This window comes from Rhipicephalus microplus, chromosome 2 (assembly GCF_043290135.1).
Source record: "Rhipicephalus microplus isolate Deutch F79 chromosome 2, USDA_Rmic, whole genome shotgun sequence".
In the NCBI taxonomy this organism is placed as follows: Eukaryota; Metazoa; Arthropoda; class Arachnida; order Ixodida; family Ixodidae; genus Rhipicephalus; species Rhipicephalus microplus.
This window is the reverse complement of record NC_134701.1, coordinates 161,939,585-161,961,539: the sequence shown is the minus strand read 5'-3', so window position 1 is coordinate 161,961,539 and position 21,955 is coordinate 161,939,585. Positions and strand designations below refer to the sequence as shown.

Below are 21,955 nucleotides of genomic sequence, written 5' to 3'. Positions count from 1 at the left end.
TGCAAAGGGCTGTCAATAAATCTGTGAAAGATACAGCAATCAATTTGCTTTTAATAGCTTTTGTGTGCATTGGTTTGAGACATAAAAAAATGGAGATACAGAAAAACACGACTAAGATGAACAATGCTACTCATTGCCGATTGCGAGGCCTCAAGAGACGCTAGAATATCAAGCTGTTATTTGCATTTTACGTTTTGCCGATCGTGGGAGGGACCACAGCAAGCGAAAAGTGTCACCCCTTCCGCTACATTTGTGAGGCTTCATCTGTGTCTCGCTCGAATCGGAGTTTACAGCTATTTGCCATGTGCTTCCATATTGCTGCTCGTATTGCTCGCGCTGGTACAACACTTCAATGAATAGGTAAGTCATGAAATTGTTTAACTACTCTCTGTAAGTCTGATGACAAACTATGATGCCTAGCCTGAACAATACATAAGAAGCACAAAAGTAAATGAAAAGCATGTCTAAATATTATGAAAAAAAAAGGGCTTGGGCCCTTCCTGCATCGTTCATTACACTTATTAAAAAGTTACTTTTATTTCAATGACTACAATTAATTCATCCACTGTTATTGCCACAATTTTGTGCCACAGAGTGTGAAACAGGCTCGCTGATCTTTAAGATGGTCGCTGTGGGATTGCAGCGGCCAACACGGCACAAACACGGCAGCTACCCAATCTTTGCCTGGCTTTATTTGATAGGTGTGCATACTTGTATCCAAGTAAATACGGTGCTGGTGCCATTACTGTAAGCAAATGCAAAAAAGTGTCCCTAAGGTTTCGAAAGCACATAATCCCTGCAGACGTCACGTTTTTTTTTTTCTTCTCCACGGTGGAACGAAAAGACGCAGAAGAGCAGCGTGAAAGTAGTAAAGAGGGTAACAAAAGTGAGGGATGGTTGTCTCATGACTGAGGCAGCTGCTCAATGGGTGTGAAGAACTTGAAGTCCTTGGGGAACAGCTCGGCAGCGCGGGGGTACATGAGCTTATACGACTGCCGTATGGTCACGTCAGCCACGCCAGCTATGTCGCCGATTTCTTTTTGAGACTTCTTGTCTTCGGAGGCCTGCGAGGCCATGTAGATGGCAGCCGCCGCCACCGAAATGGGACTCCTACCGGGAACGATGTCCAGCTCAACGGCTTTGCGAGCTATGTGCGTGGCGGCCTTTTGAACGGACGAAGGCAGGCCCAAGTTGGAACAGAACCGGGACATAAAGTCTCCGGTCGTGATGAGGTCCACGCTCGTCTCCAGAGCCTTGAGAATGAGCTTGAAGCAACGGCCGATTTCCTTTTTGGAGACTTTGGACACGGCGCATATCTCCTTGAAGGTGCGCGGCACCCCTTCCTGGCGGCAAGCTATGTACAAGCACGCGGACGCGATCGCATCGTTGCTGCGCCCTTTCAGCGTCTTGCCGTCGTGGACCTGCTTGAAGAGAAGGTTCGCTCGGTCCACTATGGTCTTGGTCAGGTTGATCCTGTCTGCCATATTGCTGATCTCTCGGAACGCGTTCATGAGCGCTCGGTCCGCGCTGCTCATGGTTTTGCGGTTCTGGTACTTTGCCGTGCCGGACTCGTCGAAGCTAGCGTCTCCCGTTCCTTTGCCAATCATCGTGGCCAGGTCGCTGCCGTTCAATAGAGGATTCTCGGACGCTCCGACTCGGGCCGGATCGCTGTTGCTCTTTTCGTTGGAGAACACTCTCCACTCCGTGCCCACGTCCACGATCCTGTCGCCGACGACGAGTCCACACTGCGGGCAGATCATGTCGCCCGCCCTGTAGTCCTCCACCAACGCGGCATCCGGGTGGTCGGGGCAGAACACCCGGGAGTTAGGACCGCGAGACCCAGATGCCATTGCCAAGCGGAGAGCGCTGCTTTCAACGGGGAGTTGACCACCTCCACATTCACGATGCACAGGATCACGCACAACACCAAGCGCCAAGCATCTGATAAGACGTATTTAGTAGGCTTCAACGAGACAGTGTACTGGGCAACCCTATGGATCAAAATCGAACGCACACTGAATGGATGCCTCCGTTACGCGAATAACGCGCAGGCCTTCCTCCGTGGCGCGCAGGCCTTGCACGGAGACGAAAACTCCTACTGTCGCAGCAACTGCGTCGTCAACTCAGGTGGCGCTACATACTAACACTACGTACAAAGCGTTAATGCGACTGTCAAAATGTTGTAAAAATAGTGAGTGTCTAATGTATTGTCCGTGTATTTTGGTAAGCTACGTTTAAATAACCAACTTTTAATCAACACAGTTCACACCATAGAGGTTTTTAATATTTATGCAACACATCACAATTAGTTAGAAAAGTAGCGCCCTCACGCGGTTTTGTGTGTTTTGACAGGCATAACGAAGATAGCAGGCGGCCCAGCTGATGAAATCATTGATAATGAGAATCGTCACAACAACACGTGGCTAATTGTAATATTACCCACAAGACACCAGTCACTACGTCATCATTCGCTTGCACCGTCATGGCGTCTGTCTGTGTTTATGAGCGGATGATATGCCGTTGACGAAAGTGCTTTCGAGTACTCGATCGCAGCGGCGTGGGAAAACGACGAACTGTTCTTGATGGGTAGTTCTCAAGTCGCTCGCAGCGATGGATATTGACAGTGATTTGGACCTTAACTTGCTGCAGCAATTTAGCTGCCTAGGTACGACCGACCGCGATGTTTTAATTTGCCAACTTCAGAAGGTACTCGGGTACCAGCTCAACACCACAGAATGCGCGTTCTTTCTGGACATGAACAATTGGTGAGTCTGGTGAAGCGCACGGGAAGCGCAAGGCGCTGACACTTGCTCGTTTGCGCGCTAGCGTTAGGGTTAGGCTCTACTGCATTACTCATCTCGTGATGCTGAACGATTGCAGGGGGCTTGCCCTGGGCACACCGCGTTGTGATTCGGCCTTCCGTGTCCGTCAGCAGCGAGTTTGATTTCCACAATGTCGCTGGCAGTGATTTCAATAGTATTTCCTGCGATCTTGGCGTACGGGTCGCGAAGCGAAACCACTCAACAAAGCGTCACTCGTTCGTAATCGGCTGCAATTCAACCACACTGCCCTTTTCGTGAAGATGAGCATATCTGCCACATTCTGCGATAAGCGTGTATCGTAGGCATGAAGCCTGCCCATGAAGCCCCATTAGAGTTTCTGGCGAGCGCAAAACTGTCCGTACTTGTTTTCTTTTTCTTTTTGACATATCACAATGGTTTCGCGTTGTACAGGAACCTGCAGGCAGCTGTGTGCTCCTATTTTGATATCGACACCCCCAAGGAGAACGGACCCTCCATGACCCTCGTGAAGGATGTTACCATTGGCGAAGGCGAAGCTGTGCCTCCCAATACGAGGTTTGTCAAGACGTGGAGGATACAGAACACAGGTAAGATAACGTCGCGCACTTTTCGTTCGATCGCGGCCGTTCATATACCGTTCGACCCGCTGTGCTTGCGTAGAAAGAGTGACTTTTTTTATTTCCGTATTTCATGGATATCGTAGCAATGTGTGCGCGATGGATAAAAGAGCTCCCCCCTCTCACCGACTTCATTATCTTGAATGCTTTCCGTTTAGCTGACTCATGCGTTGAGCACAGAAGCAGACATCAATTATGAGCTGATACGGTTATCAGATCCAAGCAAAGCTTGACTGCTGCTTTGTCAGAGTTGCAAATATTTGCACTGCTTAACCTTCGTAGCTTGAATGTAATCGTAAACAATGCACTGGGCGTGATCTGTGTGCATTTTTTGTGATGACTGGTCTCATTGAAGGTGTGTTGATTATAACTTGTGCATTAATAAATAACCACCATGGCTGGTGTTTATTACTGCTAACCGAAATGAGGTTACTGTGCTTGACCGTTCATCATGCTTTTGTTGAGGGACATTTAATGTAATAATTATCATGAAACCAAGCAGGTATAGTCTATTTTAAACTAATACATTTCAGATGCTTCCAAGCTGAGAATTAAGGATCCAGCTGCAATCTTAGAAGTGAATGAATGCGGCAGGCTTTGCTTATAACTTGGAGGCTGCAAAATGGGTTCAATCTATTGGAAGTTTTATATTATGGGGAGGATGCAGACATTATCATCAATGCTTTAATTTTTAAAGCATTCATGTATTTTCATGTTACTGTTGTAAAAGAAAAGACTTTCCTCTTGTCGTTTATACGCAGTTACGCTTATTCACTAACAGATCCTACAAATACGCACTTATGCTTATTCACAAAGAGATCCCTCAAAATTCTGCATGATTATCGGAATTCGAAAATAACACTGCAGGCTTTTAGTTGCATATCTAGCACTTATAAAACATTGTGTGTTAATAAAGTGATACGTATGCATTTGTCATGATAATACTGATGTCTTTAGCTGTCTTCTCTAAGTAAATAAGGGCCATCAATTTATGCTTGTGTCACATGAGCACGAGATAGCAATCAGGCCCAACTTGGGTCAACGCAATCACAATCTGTGCATCGCAGTTGGTTGATGTTGGCACTGGACTCGGGCCCGATTAGTTTGTACCGTGTTGCAGTGACTATTGCGTTGAAGTCTAATCTGACCCTGCCCCGCCGTGGTGGTCTAGTGGCTAAGGTACTCAGCTGCTGACCCGCAGATCGCGGGTTCGATTCCAGGCTGCGGCGGCTGCATTTCCGATGGAGGCGGAAATGTTGTAGGCCCGTGTGCTCAGATTTGGGCGCACGTTAAAGAACCCCAGGTGGTCGAAATTTCCGGAGCCCTCCACTACGGCGTCTCTCATAATCATATGGTGGTTTTGGGACGTTAAACCCCACAAATCAATCAATCAATCAATCTAATCTGACCCTGCCCACATCACAATTCAAAGTGCCCGTGTGTGATACTGGTGCCTTGTGATAGGAACAAAACAGTATTGGAAACCTCATTTCATGAACCAACCTAATCTCTGTTGCTCCCTTCTTCCTTGGGGATCATTACTTGCCTTGCAAAGTTTTTGGGATGGAAATATATTTGCAACATTGTTGTGGTTTGGTTGGATAAATGTTCCCATAATTTTTTTATGGACTATATTGTCCTAGCTATTTATAGCACTACAAGATGATACGTGAGTCTGATGCTTCCTATTTTATACACTGGCAAGGTGGAAAAGTTTTGGCTGAAGTTACATTTGAGCCGCGCAAATGTGGGAGCTGTTTTGTGTAAGTTTGTTTACAGTGGGCCTGTAGGCAGCCAACTAATCTTGATGGCAGTGTTCCATTTGTTCAATGTTGGTTATTTAGTTTTTATTATGTAGAGTCTGCTGTAATAACTTCATTATCTAGTTTTTTTGCTACAGGAAAACTTTCTTCTAAATCAGGAAACTTGTGAAGTTATAAGATGCAAATTCTGTGCACTTTTGGGATGTGAAAGACTATGATCAAGATATACATAGTGAGTAGTACCATGCTCGGCTGCACTGAAGGATCGCTTGAGACTTAATGCAGGCTTAAAATCATTATTGGACAGAGGTTTTTAAGATATTAGGTTGTAGGTGCCAGCTGCAATAGTTATTGAGTTTGATGGAGATAGTTGATGAATTTGAGAAGCCACTGGAGTGTCTGTTCGATGCCTTCTAGAAAAGACTATGCCTACGACGTGAGCTACAAAAGCGCGCGCTGCTCCACCCTTTCCGTTTGCCTCCTTTCCACCGGTACATTAGCTAGAGCTTCTAGTGGTGAATCCTTGCAACATGCAGTGGTGCTGTTGATAACCCAAGCAGAGAACACAATGCGCGTCAGCAGAAAGACTGCCAGCGTTGTTGAAACCAACGGAGGAGTTGCTAGAGCTCAACGAAAGGCATCTCGAATGCGCTGGCGACGCGACGTCGTAAGCGAGTTGAAAATGATGCTGCGCAAATAAACAGGTATTGAGAGAAATAGACGCATGAGAGAAAAGCTACGACGCCTGTTCTTGGGGAGCTTTTTTTGCCTTAATTTCATGTGTTCATGTAAAGAGTGATGTGCTCTCAACCAGTGTGTTTGTCTTGCCTAGAAACCTAGTTTTCCTGCGTGCCCAAATAAAAGAGTTGCAGGTATCTTCGGAGAACAGTTAACGTGACCAGTGACTGAAGACGATTTCAAGACACGACTGGATGCCAACACATAATGCTGTAGTGTGCAGTGAGGAGTAATCGACAGGAACCCTGCTGCAGCGCTGCTTTAAAGGAAACCCCTGTTGCGAAAAGCTCTTAAGCTGTAGCCGAACTTCCTGCAAGGAAATGACTGGCGTTTGTTGAACTGGCACTCCTCAAACGCACTTCATGAGCGCAGAACTGCCCATCCGCACGAAGCACCCAGCTTCGCCGCTTCATCCACGCAATGTTGCTGACATCGTTTCTCTTGCCGGCTCTGGTGGTGCAGTCGCCAGTTTCACCACACAACGCCCACTCGAAACATGTAGCGGTGCTCTTCTAATGGGAAAGCTGGCATCGTTCCAGGCATAGTATTTTTCTAGGAGGCGTTGGTCTGTTTTCGATGACCAGTATGGCAAGTCGCTGAGGATGCATGACGTAATTTATGTGTGGCCTGCTTCCTCCTACATTGTGCTCTCCCCAGGGGACACTGACTGGCCGCCAGCATGTTCGCTCAAGTTTGTTGGCGGTGACCACCTAGGGCACATGAACAGAGTCGGTGTGGAGAGTCTGAGGCCAGGCCACACGACAGACGTTTCTGTGGAAATGTCGAGTCCTGGAAAGCCGGGTGTATACCAGGTGAAAATTGCTACTTATTATTCTTATTGTTTTGTAGTTCATTGAAACTAGCTAGGAGCTGCTTTGGTGAATTAGTGCCAAAAGTCGCAGGTTCGATCCTGGTCGCAGTAGTCGCATTTTGAAGGAGGTGAATTCCTAAAAGGGCGCATGTATAGCATAATGTCTGTTCACATCATAAGTGGTTATCCAAATCCCTCCATTTTCTCATTTTTAATAGCCTAATTTGTTTCGGTACATAAAACACCAAAGACAGTAACATTGAAACTGACTAATGATGTTTGCGATTTCCTCATTAAAGTGATTGTGGCTGAAGCAGATTGCTGTATGGGTTACGAGAATAAGAGGAATGTGGGGGTTTTCGAATCGGGGCCCAAAAGCTTAGGGCTCTTAGCCTCTTAGCTCCTGCTTGATCCAAAGCGAGCACACCTTCGTGTGTGCTCGCTTTGGATCAAGCAGGAGCTAAGAGGTTTCTAATAGGGTCTGTGTTGCTTTGGATACTCTCCCTTTTACAGGGGACTCTAGTTTTGGCCTAGAGCCTTCGCTTCAGTGGGTGCTGTCACGTTTGCTTGATGCAAAACATTTGGGGCAGGCTTTGGGACTCTAGCTAAATTCGAGATATAGCATCCCCAATGCGAAACCCACACACTGTTTGGGTCTCCCGCATGCGCAGTGACCTTGACGCTATTTTTTGGAGACGCTGAAATGATTTGGGCCCCTGTTCAAAAACTCCCCATTGATTCTGAAACGGTGTTTGTGTAGGAGCTTCAGATAAGAGTTTCAAACACTTTAGATGAAATAAGGGGAATTGTTCAAAAGGCTCGTTTCTTTGCCAGCGCAACCAATGAAGCTAATGGCATAGGGGACATTATTTGCTCTTTTTAACTGTAGTGTAATGTATGACCTAAGTAATTGCACTACAGTTCATTCAAAACATCAGAGAATGTTTCGTATGCTTTCCATGGCTCAATTGTCTTTTGGTTTCATTAGCTGGCTGAAAAGCTTGTTACTTTACTGAACACCAGTAAGAAGTAAAAAATACCTGCTCCTGAGCATCAGAACAATCTGTACATGTGTATGACACCCACATCCCATGATATAGGACATGTGTGTGTTATGTTGTGGTGTGTTATCAAGCCTGCAAGCATTTTCATTGTGAGCTGTAGTAAAAGGGGCTAATGCTCCGAGGTTTATATTTGCTGCGCAGAAATACCCGCAGAAATTAATGGAGATACCTTGGCTGCCATATCCCAATCAGCAGGGCATCAGACTTGTTCTGTAAGGGTCCTGAATACTGCTTCCGTAAGCATTCAGCAGTTTTTTTCTCCACATAATTCCCTCCGTTTTGAAGTATTTCATCGTATAAGCTAAAATGATGGACATACTTCTAAGAGATGAAAAGACAGTAAGATGGATCAGGAAACAAGGCTAAAAATGATAATATAAGAGGGTTTTACAGACCAAAACTATGATATGATTATAAGGCGCGCCATACTACAGAGCTCTGTAAATTTTGACCATCTGATGAGCATGCACTGACATCGCACAGTACATAGCGCCTAGGATTCCACGCTCATTGAAATGTGACAGCCACGACTTGGATCGAACCTGCAACTTTCGGTTTAACAGCCGAACCCGTAACCGCTGCACTGTCCTGGTGGACTATTTTAGACAATGTCTATGTACTAGATATTAAAATAAATAAATGGACCTGAGCAGGCTGTGTCATGAGGACTGATAACCAATAGTCAATTATATTGTTGGCAGAAGCGGATCCAGCGACACATTTTACAGGGGGCAGTCGCTTGAAGTAACACTGGAGAAAGGAGGCGGAGTCCTAACTTTTCTTGTTTTTGTTAGCACAAAAACCCCTTCAAAGCATAAATACTGTTAATGTATGCTCATAGTGGTCACTCGTTTGTTCTAATTGGTGATAAGAGGTCAACGACAAGCAATAGGAGAGGGGGGGGGGCAATCGCCCCTACCGCCACCCCTCTGGATCTGCCACTGATTGTTGGAATGGATAACATGAGATATGGAGCACAACCTAGGGCAGCAAAGGGTTAAGTGAACCAATGAAATTAAGAAATTTGCTGGCATGAAATGCAATTGGTTGGAGCGGGACATGGTGACTTGAAGATCCTAGAGAGAGAGGTCTTTCTCCTGTGGTGAACAAAGTGCAGGCTCACTACCATGGTGGCGAATTCCTGGCTTCCTTGTCTTCTGGCTTATAGTTGTCATGCCTGTGATGAATGAGTAAAAGGTCTGAGTGAGGTCTGGTACACGGCAGAGCTCGGGCATTTCTGTGCAGTGCACATGCTGGCCTCTCCTCATTTAAAATGACGCTTGTCATTGTGGAACTTGTGCAGAGGCAAGCACAGTTTTCTTTTCCGCAAGCACACATTACGATGGCCTGCTCTTTAAAGTAGCATGCCAGTGAATTCCTGCTGGTGTGCATTCAATATGCACGGGCCGCACACATTCAGTAAGCTGAGAGCCGACAGTTGCTGCTGCTAAAGACATCACGAGCTCTTATGTGACACTGGACCTTGCATGTGACTACAAACTTTATTCTGAGGCTGAGTGCCAAAGGCAGTGGTTAAACTGCCTTCGAAGTCGCTTTACCGTGAGCGAGTACGAAAAATTATAAACGTGCGAAAAAAAATTGATTTCCTACTTTGTTTTCATCTGCTGGAAGGAGATAGTGGAAGGCAGTTGAAGTGTGCTGTATTCTCGATTAAACAGTTAGCAGTTTTGAAGAATATGATGTAAACTAAATAGAAGTAACGCAGCTTTTTGTTCTGTATGTCTACCATGTACCTTCTATAAGATGTCTTTATTGTTATTGCTTTATAGGTTATTGGAAAAAGGTTCTGTGCAGTTGCTGAATTTTGTTTGAGCAAACTGTGACTCTGCTTTCTTCATTAAGAACGATCTTCATGTTTTCTCTTTGGAACTAAAGGCCCCACCTCCGCTCAGGGGGGTCAGTTAGCCGAAATTCGCAGTGCCCGAGCGAGCAACGCAGGGAACGAGAAGCGTCTTTAATGCATGATTCAAAATATTCACAAACAGTGTTCCGAACCAGCTCAACACGACACTGACGCACAAAGGAATACTGAAAACCCGGAAGAAACAATCCCCCCAGACTGGCGGTCAATGGGACATACACAGCGAAACAACGGCAGGAAAGCCAGCACGAAACATAACAGCTAGAAATAACACTCACACGCAACTCGCCGTAGACTACGGGCCATCGGCTCGCCTTATAGCCGACGCCCCCAAAACTGGAGAGGCCTCGCCTCTGTAGCACGCTCGGCGGAAACACCCCTTGCGCCTAGCGCGACAGACGCTGCATCCCATCGCTCGCCTGCCACAGAAAAAAGCCCCTGGGCTTGTCTTGCACCGCTTCTTATCTTCCCCCCCGCCTTTCCACCCCTGTGGCCTTTTGGATGCTGACGCTCGTCCCGCGCATGTGCAATGCGCCTGTGTTTTCCTCGCCCTACTTCCACCGTGCGTGCTACAGATAAGGGCCCATTGGCCCGACAGAACGAAGTTTCGATGATGTCTGTCTATCTGATGTTTTCCTGGAGCATTGTACTTATATTTTCTCTGGTTTTGCTCTTGTCTGTCCAACGAGCGAGTCTGGGATGAAGGCCTCCTTAGGAGACATACGAGTTTCCTTTTGCCTTGCCTCGTGGACATATTTCAGATTGTATGTAACTATGTCTGAAATAAACTATTCAATTTTATTATCCCTCGCTCACCTTATGGATGTGCAACTACGGAGCATTGCCCATGGAATTGTGTCTTTGAACATGATCTCACGGCTTCAATTCCAAACTGTGGTGGCCACATTTTGGTGGGGCCACGTGCAGAAATGCTCTTGTGTTATAATTAGATGCAATTAATTCAAGGCCTTCTATTACGGCACGTGTCTGAGCTGCAGGGTTGACTTAAAACATTATAGTTCCCCTAAGAATCAACCAGACAGCCAACCCTGTTGAGGCACAGGGCATAACAGAAGGCGCCGCTTGAATGCATCTTTTACACCGATGCTGGATAAGGGGTAGTGTTCTTTGTTAACACCCACTTCACCTCACCATTTGGTCTTGTCAGGGCCAGTGGCGGATGTGCACGATGGGAGGCCAAGTGTTTGGCGAGGTCATCTGGGCCATCCTGACAGTGGCTGAAGGGGGTCTGCTGGCGGTCACCCAACAGATGGAGGCCTTCCACCAGCTAGGCTCTCCAACACACAACAGTGTCTCGTGCCCCACGGCCGCCAATCCCTTCGCATCGCCCAAAGGTAGTTTGACATGTTTGATCAGACCTCTATTTTGCGCGAGATTGTGTGTGGATGTGTGGATGTAGCACATTGTAGCCAAATGACAAGTCTCCATACAGTCTCTTGTGCCATCTTGCTAGAGGCAGGTGCATATATTTTTTTATCATGTGGTAATCGAGAGATGTGTGCAGTAGAAGTGGCTTAGCTTGACAGTGTATTCATACTGTGAAAAGGCAAACGAGGGATGTCTGATTACTGGATATGGGCCTCAGTTTCTTTCCCATGTATCGCTGTACTGTTAATTCATTCTTTGAATCTCCAGTTTCAGCACCTGATGTTAAATTCAGTCATTATGGTAGCTGTGTCCATGTTTCTGCTAAGCATTTTCAACTATGTTGGCACTTGGCAGCATAACAGCTTAGTTGAGTATGGTCTCCGAAACATTCACAAGCTGTTTTGATCTTTGTTAAAATTGTTCGCTTTCTGCCGTCATGGAGGCCATAGTTCTTGCTTGGTTCAACTGGGCTCTGCTAGATAGCACAACCTATTCAGCCTAACCAGGCGAAAACGGTAATTTGGACCAGTCGCACCATTCGCCAAAGTAATGCCAGGCATTTATTTTATTTTTTTTATGTCAAAGAGAAAAAGACAAGCAGCATTTTATTGTATCTCTTTATGCACAGAAGGTTTCTTTTTTTTTATTGCAGCTAGTTTAGTTACTAGTGATTAATTGTAGTTGGACGCTTTCAAGTCATCGGGGTCATTTCCAAAATATCCCACTCATGGGGCCCGTCGTGTGGTACATTTAGCTTAATTTCTTGGTAAGGAAGGCATTGTTGTTGATAATATTGCTGCTTTAGACATACATTGAGCTTTCACTCTGACATAAATTGTTATTTGCCTTTAGTGTCCATTAAAGAGCGACTTAGTTGCATTATAAATTTGTCATTATTGTGAACAAAATTTGGAAGTTTTTTAACTTCTATTTGTGCAATGTTATATTGTTGAATTGGATGTGCCGGACGTTGTTTTATTTAGGCATGCGTTTGCAGCTGCAGAGTTTCCCACAACATGTGAACAGTCACTCTCACCATACCCGGGCTTTCCTGTCACCCGCATTGACTGCCCTGCCGTCTGTGATGTGCAGAACAGTAGTGAACCTCATTCTCCCATGCAGTCCGGCATCCGTGATCCGGTGAGTGCCATTTTCTCTTGCATTTAGGGCTGAGTACCCCCGCACTTAAGGGGGGACATGGTTCTTAAAGCTCTCTCATTTATTTTTGAACCAAGTGTAACAAAAGTTGGCATGCTTACATAGTTTGTTCTCAGAATTCTAAAAATGTAGTTATTTTTTCTGTAGCTTCATTAGTTAATTAAATAATCAAGGTAACAATTTCTATTGCTCTTACCATAATAGAAAAATAACCACCCGTCAAAAATTTATAAATAACATAGGGATTGACAGTAGAAAGCATAAGACATGCAACATAAGAAGCACTTTTTTGAATGGGTCATTATTTCTAACTTTACAGTACACTAAACTTCACAGCCCAGAATGTGGCCATTGTGTGGTCACACAAAAGACTAGTTTGAAAAGCTTGCATCAAGAGTAATCAAATTCTGCTTCCTATGTTGTGTGCTCCAAACATATAGCGTCATGCTGCAAATAAAATATTCTGCTATCTGTAATAGTTTCAGATATATTGCAGTAATTTTCATGCAGGGTGTACAAAATTGCCATTTTGAGAAAATAAAGAAAACAAAGAATTCTAACATTTTTAACTGTAAAAATGTATGCTCTTATAATTACATAGCCATTGACATATAAATGAATGCTAGAAAGCCTAACGAGTGCAATGCTGCAAGCTGATCGAAAATTAAACAAGTACTTCTCGAATTACAACACAGTAAAGTTCATTACATGTAACCAAATACAGAAATTTTTATATTAAAATAAAAAATTGAAGCTGCCTATTAAAAATAGGCTCCCAGCATTGTTTTTTGTGCACATTTAGCTACATTGTGCAAAAAAAATTACACCTCTAGCTGTCCTAGGTCCACTTTTACCGAACAAGCAAAAGAAAGTGGTCAAAATCTGTGCTTCGAGGATAATGCTGTTAAAACTTAATTTCGCCGTTTTGAGGGAAAAATATCATGGCACACATACTTTTAGTCAGTTAATATGCACCGGGAATGTAATAGGACTGATTGTTTGTACGAACGTGTCATTTCTTCTAGTCCTGTAGCAAGTTGTCGCCGTGTGCTCGTCTGCCGCGAGGCCGCTTATCAGTTCGTTGACTGTACTGACAGCGATGTGCGACAAATGTGCGTGCGTCATCCACGATCCATCAAATAACGTGGCAATGTTTTCCGGCTTGTCCAGAATAAGTTACCCGTAAGTGTCGCAAACCAAAGTTGCTCCCTCGCTCATCGATTTCGAGGCTACACGAGTGCCAAGGTGTTAGTTTCCTTTTCACGTAAGACTGCCGCATTTTCGAGCAGAGATCGCGACAACGTTGAGAACACGTCGTTAAAAGCGGTCTACGTTGCCAGTAGCCTCCATTGCGGGGGTCGCGAGCATGTTCACTGCGAACGGATTGACTTTCTGATGTTGGTCGACGCGCGGCGTACTCCACTCTGACGACCCATCGCGCAGTTCGAGGTCCTTTCGTCAGGCGAGGGGAACCACAACATCGGAGGGTTTAGCGATAAGACTGCACTTCCGTTCCGTCACTACAAAGATTGATATCTCTGGTAGCTTCACTTCTGCTTTTTACTTGCTGTCCTCTAACTGATGAGGCTGCAAAACACAGCCATTCTCAGTAACGTTGTGGGCAACCAACAGGCTCGTACGGGAGTTAGGCCTACACCGGTGACTCGGCGACCGCCGTTGACCGCAACGAGTTCGTTATTCTCGTTGTCCTGAGCCATAGCGGGGATCTTTCTGAAGTTCAGAGCAAACGAACGACCGCCACACCTGCTTTACAAATTACTGTAGCACGGAACTTCTTTACTGCCGCAAGCAGTCAGTAACACCATGACAAAATGGCGCATGTCCGTGCGCGTCATGATGGTGAAGCAGACGCCGAAAGCGCCCCTTGGCCAATCGAATGCCTAAATTTGGTCACGTGCCTCAAGCAGCCAATTGAATCGCGTGCTAGTGCTTCTCGACTCGTTTTTGCTAAAAAACCAATGAGCAAGGTGAGCCAGCGGTGGCTGGAAATCGAAGATGAAGAACGACCCTTCCAAACGAGACCAAGATGAGCACGATAGCTCGTGTTTAACGGCAACAGTTTGGCGCGGAAAAAGCGCGACCTTAGCGTCAATTCGCGCTCACATTCATCTCACAGGGATGTTATAAATTGATTTTGCGCCAGAAATAATGACGTAAGAAGCTAGAAACTTCTCAGATAAGTGCAAAAATTTGCGCAGATTTCGAAAATGTCTGCTTTAAAAAATCAATTTTTTCGCGATTTTTGACCTTCTAAGACCCATGTCCCCCCTTAATGTGTTCATAATAACATGAAAGACGGAAAAACTACTTTGCAAAAAGAGGGCAGTTTTCCCCTTGCGTTGGTAGCAGTCACCGGCTTGAAGGGACACTAAAGAGAAAAAAGATTTTTTCGTGTATTAGAAAAGTGCAATTTCAAAATCCTGGCAACACCACTTTTACTGCCACACGATGCTTGCTAAGCGAGTACTAATTGTGCGAAAAGAAAATGCGGGTGGAGATGCCACCTTGAGATTCCTGCATCAAACATCGTGGCATAGAAGATTTTGAAGGTGTTTTCTCTGCTCTGCATACCTTCTGATCAATAAAAATGAAGTAAAGTGTTATCTGTTGGTCCCATACAGATTGCATACGAAGTTTCAGAAAATTTCGAGTCAATCTCGCTGTATACCAAAAATACATTTTCTAATTTCTGACGTCACATGCGGATGTTTTGGCGTGAAATTTAAGGGGGGATGCGGCTTTGGGACTGCAAAAGATGATAAAAAATTAATTTTTGAAACTTGTTTTAAGTTTTTGGAACCCTTTTTCTATCTGATTCCAATATATCTACGCTGAAAACAGTGCAGACGTGTTTCGCAAAATTAGTTTAACCTTCCTAGGTAGTGAAGCTTTTTCTGGAAATCGTGGGAAACGGTGATTTTCAAAAAATTATAGCTTCACGATGGCGTGGCTTGGAGCCAGCTTCTTGGACTCATCGGAAAGAGCATTTTTCAGTGTTTAAATTTCTCGCCTGAGCTGGCTCTTCCCTTTAAGAACAAGGGCACAAAAAGCAAATGATGGAAGGTCGTTTCGAGGCCCTTGATTGGCTGTGGCCGCCATATTGCCTCAGCTCGCCTTGCCATTGGCCCAATGCTCGCTCCAGGAGATCGTCGTCTGCTGCTTGTGCATTGCGAGGATATGGCTCTCGAAAATCGCTACTTCGTGACGTGTTCACAAGTCGACTATCACTTAGAATATAATTATGCTTTAGTTAGGAGCTGTAAGCGGATGCACAATCAGATTAATACGAGCAGGTGCGCGGTTTACGAGCGCAGCACGTCATCAGAGTCGTCTTTACCCCTAACTCCGCTGACGGCAAGACTGAAGGCAAGAACGACACGCTAGTACACTCGTGATGACCTGCTTCTTTGCAAGCAATGAAGCTGTAAGGGGATGCACAATCAGATTACTACAAGCGGGTATGCAGTCTATCTGCGCAGTGTGTCATCGGAGTCGTCTTTACCCCTAGCTCCGCTGACGACGAAACTGCGGGCAAGAACAATGCGCTAGTGCACTTGTGGCGACGTGCTTCTTCGCAAGCAACGAAGCACGTCTCTCGCTAGCTTCCTGTAACCGCCGACAGGCATTTTACGTATCGGTAGCGGACCCCACAGTCAAGCTTGTCACCCCCCCTCCTCCACTGTGTGGGAATTGAGGCTAGCCCGCTGCCTTTGCGCAGGCTTTGCCACCTTTTCTGCCGTTCTCATGTCCCGACATGTCTGCCCTCCTTTGCTGTCTGCCGCGCTGTGAGAGCGGAGTGACGTTTAACTCCCTCACCCGGTAGTGGATGTTGACTGTGGCGCCGCGCGTGGAGCCTCCCGAGAGGTTTTCGCGCGCTGCGTCAGGGGCGGACAGTACCCTCCGGGATAGCAAACGGTGAGCCTTGCAATCTTTTCCGTCCGTCGACTCCCGTTGCTCGGGGCTCGTCGGACTTTGCTGACGGCGCCTCGCGCCCGATGCGAACGCTCACCTTTTGTTGCCCCGCTGCGTACGCACGGCCGAAGGGCGGTACGGTGTCCTAGTGCGTGGCCTCGCTACGCCGACCCGTCTCCCTTCGAAGCCAACGCGAGCGCCTTTGCCCTCGCTCGAGCAACCGGGCCTTGGTCCCGGTGTCTCCGTGGATCACCTTTACCGCGGAGACGTGCTCGTGGCACCCTGTGTAGTACTTTTGTGCCCGTGGCGTGGATAAGCCTATTTGCTTTCCCACCGCGCCTTTGCAACGGGCTGTACTGCGTTTGGTGTTGCCACAATAAAGTGTTGCGACTTTGAGCAGTATCGTGCTCTCGCCACGGCGACGATTAACGCGTGCCCTGCGGCTCGCTAAGACCGGACCCACGCTGGTGGCCGTACTCCTTCGGGATATGTGTACACCACATTGGCGCCCAACGGGGTATCAAAAGCTCTAGCTTTTGACTGCTCTTAGCGAGTCAGTTCGCCTGCGCGATTCAGGCTCGTCGCAACATGTCTGCTTCGTGGCATGCCGCGTTGCATAAAGAGGCCACCGCCTCTATCGACGGGCGCCCTTCGGCGCTCGCCCGTGTCGTCACCCTTTTTTGTGGTGAATACACTCCTACGTGGTAGCTGACGCGCTATCCCGTGCCCCTGTTGTCTGCCGAGAACCTGGATTTCGGTGCGACGGCCGCTCGCGGTGCCTTAGCACATGCAAGTGTCGGGGGCGAAACAGCGGCGGAAAGGGGGAGTCCCCATGAGGATGACCTTGGCTGCTATCCAGGTAAGCGGCGCACTGCGTGGCGGCCGAGCGGGAGAACTTTCCGAAGGCCACCGTGCCGAGAGCGAACACGTTACGCCGTGCACGCGGCGGTAGCTGCGGTCCTGAGTGGGCGCGATACCAGACTCCCCCATTTGGGAGAATGGGAATCGCTTTCAGCAGCAAAGAGCTACTGAAGGCTCAGCAAAGTGATCCGTTTTGAATCTCAGAGGGACGGAGTGCCGTATACGCTGCTTGCTCTGCGGCGGGCGCCGTCAAACCGTCTTGACGAGGTGCGGAGCGCTGTTACGCTGCTTGTTCTGCGGCGGGCGCGATTAGGGGGCTGAAACAGCGTGTGTCGCTGAGTCCCCGGCAGAATTATTTTGCTGTACCATGACGGGCTCCTGCTGAAGTATATAGCTATTGACGACGAGTCCGTCGACCCGTTTAAGGTGGTTATGCCCAAAAGTCTGAGAGCCGCACTGTTGCGATCCTCTCACGACGAACCTATGGCCGGTCACCTGAGTGGCTCGAAAGTTTTTGCAAACTGAGCAATGTTGTGACCTGGCCCGGCACGAAGCGTGGCTTTTATCGCTATTCCGAGCCTGCCACGTCTGACAAACGGTTGAGCCAAGGGTTGGAAAGCCGCCCGGTCTTATGAACCGATTGTCAGTGAGCGTCCGTGGCGCGTACTAGCTGAAAGATCCCCTTTGGGAAAACTCAGCCGTGCCCACATTGCAGACCTGAAACCCTTTGTATCACGGTCTGACGAGCTCGCGCCAGAGCCCTGCGGCACTTCGCCCCAGCAACGAGGCACACACGGAGCGGCGGACCGCATTCAAACCCTGCACCGGTATAATCTGAGGAAGCGGTCACCTTTGTGATTTCGCACCGGACGGCGGACTTCTTCGCAACCGAAGGCCCTCAGTTTACTGTCTAGCCTCAGTATAGGTTAGCTTCTTTACGGTCTTTTCTCGTAAAGAAGTCCCGTACGCCAACGCGGCCGCTCTGAGAAGCTCTTGCGTCGTTATTTCGGCCCTCACCGGGTTCTTCAGCGCCTCAGCGATGTAAACTACGAAGTTATCGAAGAGCCCAGCGTGCAGTCCTCCCATCACGGTGCCCAGCCGGACATCGTCCACGCGGCTAGGATGAAGCCGTATTACTCACGCTGAAGACTTGCTCTTGCCTTCATACATTTGAAAGCATCGAGTCAATGCTTTTCGAGAGGGCGAGTAATGACACGAGCATGTAGTGGGTTTCTGGCTGTTGCGTGGCTAGCGTCATCATTACATGTGCGTGTCAAGGATTTGGTCGACAGAAAAGACAACAAACTCGCGCTGCTCGATCGAAGCTGTTCCGCTGTTTGCTACACTGTTACTTGCACTGATTTTATTACCGTGACAATATGAATGGAACCATGTAGCATGACGTAACTTCAGAACTACTCAAGGTATCACGATGAAACTGCACATTTTCCTAATCAAGACATTTACGAGTATGCATGCCATATTTCATTGCTTTAGGTCAACAAACAAAAAAGTTTTTCTTTCTATGCCACCTCCCCCCTTAAAGAACACTCTTTAACTGCTAATAATGAACTTATGACGATAAAACACATGACATTAGAATTCTCAGAGTGCAGTTTGTCAATCTAAACTAAGTCATTGTTTTCCTTTAATGTCCGTTTAAGGGGGCCGTTTTCACTTGTAATATATGAATGACTTCATTGAAAAAGCTTATTGCCTTGAAAGTCGACTGACGCAAAAATGTTTAGAATCTGTTAACCACAAATGACAGTTACAGGGATTTGCTTGCACGCTTTATGTGCTATCTCTCACCTTTTGTACAAGCAAGCAGGCTGAAAGATACGTAGGTAGGGAGGGGGATGATGATGGGACAAGAACATGCGTCCCTTCATGAGCGCGTTATGACCTTCAGCAATTTTTTTTTTCATTCTTACTGCCTCGCTTACTTTCAGTGTGTTTGCAAGTGTGCGCGCAGCAATGTGGCATCATGCAGTGATTTCACTTATGCGCTAACTGCACTAAAGTGAGCCATCCCAGTAATATCTATATAATTTACGCCAAACTGCGCCAAAGTCAGATTTGGGAGCGTCTAGCACTGGCATAAGCCACGTCCGCATGTCATAACATGTGCACCTTGTTCTCGGAGCCACCAAAGTCAGAATCACATACCTAGAATTATTCCACTGAATAAAAAGCGGTCCCGCGTGCATTTTAAGTAATCCACGATTTGATGTTTGGTGCCGACGCAACTTCTTTTGTGCAAGCCCGCTTAATGGCAAAATGCACTCCCCGCAGGGGCTTATGACTTCTAGTCCAATCGGTAGCATGAAACTGGTGGCAATTCATTGGCGGAGATCATCCATTCCAGGAACGCCGCTGATAGCTCGTTTGAAAAGTTGTGCGGCATGTAATTAAAGCAATCATCAGTAATAACTGCAAGTGTGCCGTCAGGACGTCTGTCATGTTTTATCAAAGACAATAGTATTTCTTGGGGACCTTCGTCGCAAAAATTTTTGTCTGTCTGTCTGCCTGTCTGTCTGTCTATCTAACTGTCTGTCTGTCTGTCGGTGGACTTGTCTGTTTGTCCGCTGAAACAATACCCGAAACGGCCAAAATCCAACCCCATCCGCAGCGCCCACCAATATTGCTCAAGTTGCACATATTGCAGATGTCTGAGGTACAATATTGCAATCATTGCGGATATCTGAGGTACAATAACAACACATCAATATTCTGTACATATCTCTTTATACTAGAAAAAGCATACACAAGTAATTCTAAGGACTAGCGTTTATCACGCTGCACTGACACACGAAAAGACAAGTGTTTCCAACGCGTTGCAAAGACGACAGGGCGGTGGCACCTACCCGTCGTCTTGAGTTCTACAACTTATCGCGTGAGACGGGCACGCACACCGCGCACTTAGTTTTCCAAGATAACTGCCAGATAGCGCTCATGTCTCACATGTGACGTGCCTCGATGCACTTGTTCGCCTCCGCTGCGCACATCGAGGCACTCTAACGCACCGACTACAGAATACCAGTCACCAATTTTTTTGCGCAGAACATCAAATAAAGGTTTTGTTCACTCTCTCCACACACAAGACTATCGTCTTTCGACAATATTTGCATTGAAACGTGCAGATACCGGGCCAATTTTTTATTTTTGGACATCGCAATCTAATTTATGTGCTTAGCGTCCACACAAAAACACGTGTACATTGGGAATGCATGAACACTTTCCCTTTATTATACTTTATTCATGGACCTTCATTCAGAACAGCTTTTTCATAATTCCTTCCACCAGCACACCCGCATTTGTAATCGCTGTTGCGGTAAAAACCCCCAAAAGAACCTGCCCTTTCGAACTCGAGATTGCTAGGGTGTGAATCTAAATTTTCGTGGGCTTTTAAAAAAATATCATCTCATTAATAAGAACATGCCTCCTGGTCGGAGCAGCTGCAATTTGGTTTTAATATGGGCAGCATTCAGTTGTGGGACCATCGCTGGCTGCTCTGGTGTCGGAAGGGCCACTGTGAAGTGGCTACACCATGTTTAATGTTCGCCTCTCACTTTCTGGGGTCAATATCTCATTTCAGTCATCATAAGACACAATCATTATACATTTGGGCTACTCGAATCTATCTTGTGGATGGTCCCTTTAAACATTCGCTGTTACTTTTGCAAGAGCTGTACCACTACTCGGAGCTATTTTGGTGTTGGCCTTGACTTGATTGTGTACCCTGCAAATCTGATTAACCAGCAAATTAGATTAGCAGCCCTGTGGGGCAGGATGTATATCGCACGCTGATGCTAATTTGGGGTTGCGATGTGCAGGACATCCCTGGCGAGACGGTGATTCAGTGCCCGCTTCCCACGTACGAGCATGGCCAGGATGAAATGATGTCCTGAGAGAATGCATCCATGGTTGTTGTCATCTTCTTCTGTGTCCACGCCCCTAACCTTTTCTTGGCTGCTGTGGGGCACCGAAGACGTGGTCCGTCATGAGTGTGTGCATCTTTTTCGGTGTGAAGCCCTGATTTGGCGCGTGCTTGTTTGGTTTCTCGCGTGTGCCTGTGTAGACTTTGAACTGGCAGGCGGCTGAGTGCGTGACTGTCTCTCGCTCTCTCTCTTTTTTAAAGATTTTTTTTCTCGATATAGTGACAGTGTTATTGAGTGTTTTGGGTTAACTGCTGTGTTGCTTTGTTGATTTGAGTGCAAAAAGCTACAAACTTGTCATATTGCTATAGTTTTTAAGTGCAGTCTGGTATTGGGCTGTCTACGCTAAGCCGTGACAACATAGAAAATTGACCGAAGCCTCCTAGTACACTGAATGCGGCCAGCGCTCAAAGTGTGTAAAATGACCCTTTGCCACAATTTCGTTGAGAGCAGTGGTGGATTCAAGCTAGCTTCAAGCAGCCACATCGCGCTCTATCACATCTGCGCCATAAAGAAGCACTTTCTTTTCCATTCTTTCTCAAAAATCACATGCCGCTGACATCACCTGACGCCATTAGCATTGCTGGCGTAACATTTTTGAAGAGAAAACACTCTCGTGACAGAAGTCAGTGCCGTGACTGTGACATGACCAGTTGCTTAATTTAATGGCTGTGTGAAAAATGCCAATGTGCAAACTGACATGAAGTAATGAGTAGGATGTGCAAGTATTTGCGTCAAGTCCATGTTTGTGAGGTACTATTGATGCACTGTGGTTGACTTGGCTTGGGAAGCTAGAAATTTTAGAAAGTTATGTACTCCAAGGAAAGCATTGCAGATTTTGCAGATTTAGCAAATAGTAGCTGTATAACATTGAGCATATACTCTTTGTCCGTCAGCTGCAGTTCTTGGTATCATTGAATACGAATTGAGCCACTTGGCTCAATTCAAAAGTTCAAAGTAGCACAGTGCAACTTCACAAGTGAGTGTGTCATTTTGTTGC

The 21,955-nt window shown here is 46.6% G+C and overlaps 2 protein-coding genes across 2 annotated transcripts; one reads left to right on the top strand and one right to left on the bottom strand.

Annotated features, from left to right (window-relative positions):
• Nucleotides 1–512: 512 nt before the first annotated feature.
• Nucleotides 513–2,015, bottom strand: TfIIB (transcription factor IIB). Its single transcript, XM_037421842.2, has one exon. The coding sequence runs from the start codon at nt 1,848–1,850 to the stop codon at nt 903–905; it is 948 nt and encodes a 315-aa protein (XP_037277739.2). The 5' UTR covers nt 1,851–2,015; the 3' UTR covers nt 513–902.
• Nucleotides 2,016–2,473: 458 nt separating this feature from the next.
• On the top strand, nt 2,474–21,259 carry LOC119170625 (protein ILRUN). Its single transcript, XM_037421843.2, has 6 exons — nt 2,474–2,765; nt 3,234–3,388; nt 6,577–6,731; nt 10,845–11,031; nt 12,063–12,205; nt 20,854–21,259. Exons 1-6 carry the CDS (start codon nt 2,611–2,613, stop codon nt 20,926–20,928), a joined length of 870 nt encoding a protein of 289 aa, XP_037277740.2. The 5' UTR covers nt 2,474–2,610; the 3' UTR covers nt 20,929–21,259.
• The last annotated feature ends 696 nt before the right edge of the window (nt 21,260–21,955 follow it).

Coding starts and splice junctions, on each gene's coding strand:
- TfIIB (XM_037421842.2), bottom strand. CDS start 1,850: ATGGCATCTGGGTCTCGCGGTCCTAACTCCCGGGTGTTCTGCCCCGAC.
- LOC119170625 (XM_037421843.2), top strand. CDS start 2,611: ATGGATATTGACAGTGATTTGGACCTTAACTTGCTGCAGCAATTTAGC. Junction 11,032..12,062: donor TCCCTTCGCATCGCCCAAAG/GTAGTTTGACAT, acceptor ATGCGTTTGCAG/CTGCAGAGTTTCCCACAACA. Junction 12,206..20,853: donor AGTCCGGCATCCGTGATCCG/GTGAGTGCCATT, acceptor TGCGATGTGCAG/GACATCCCTGGCGAGACGGT.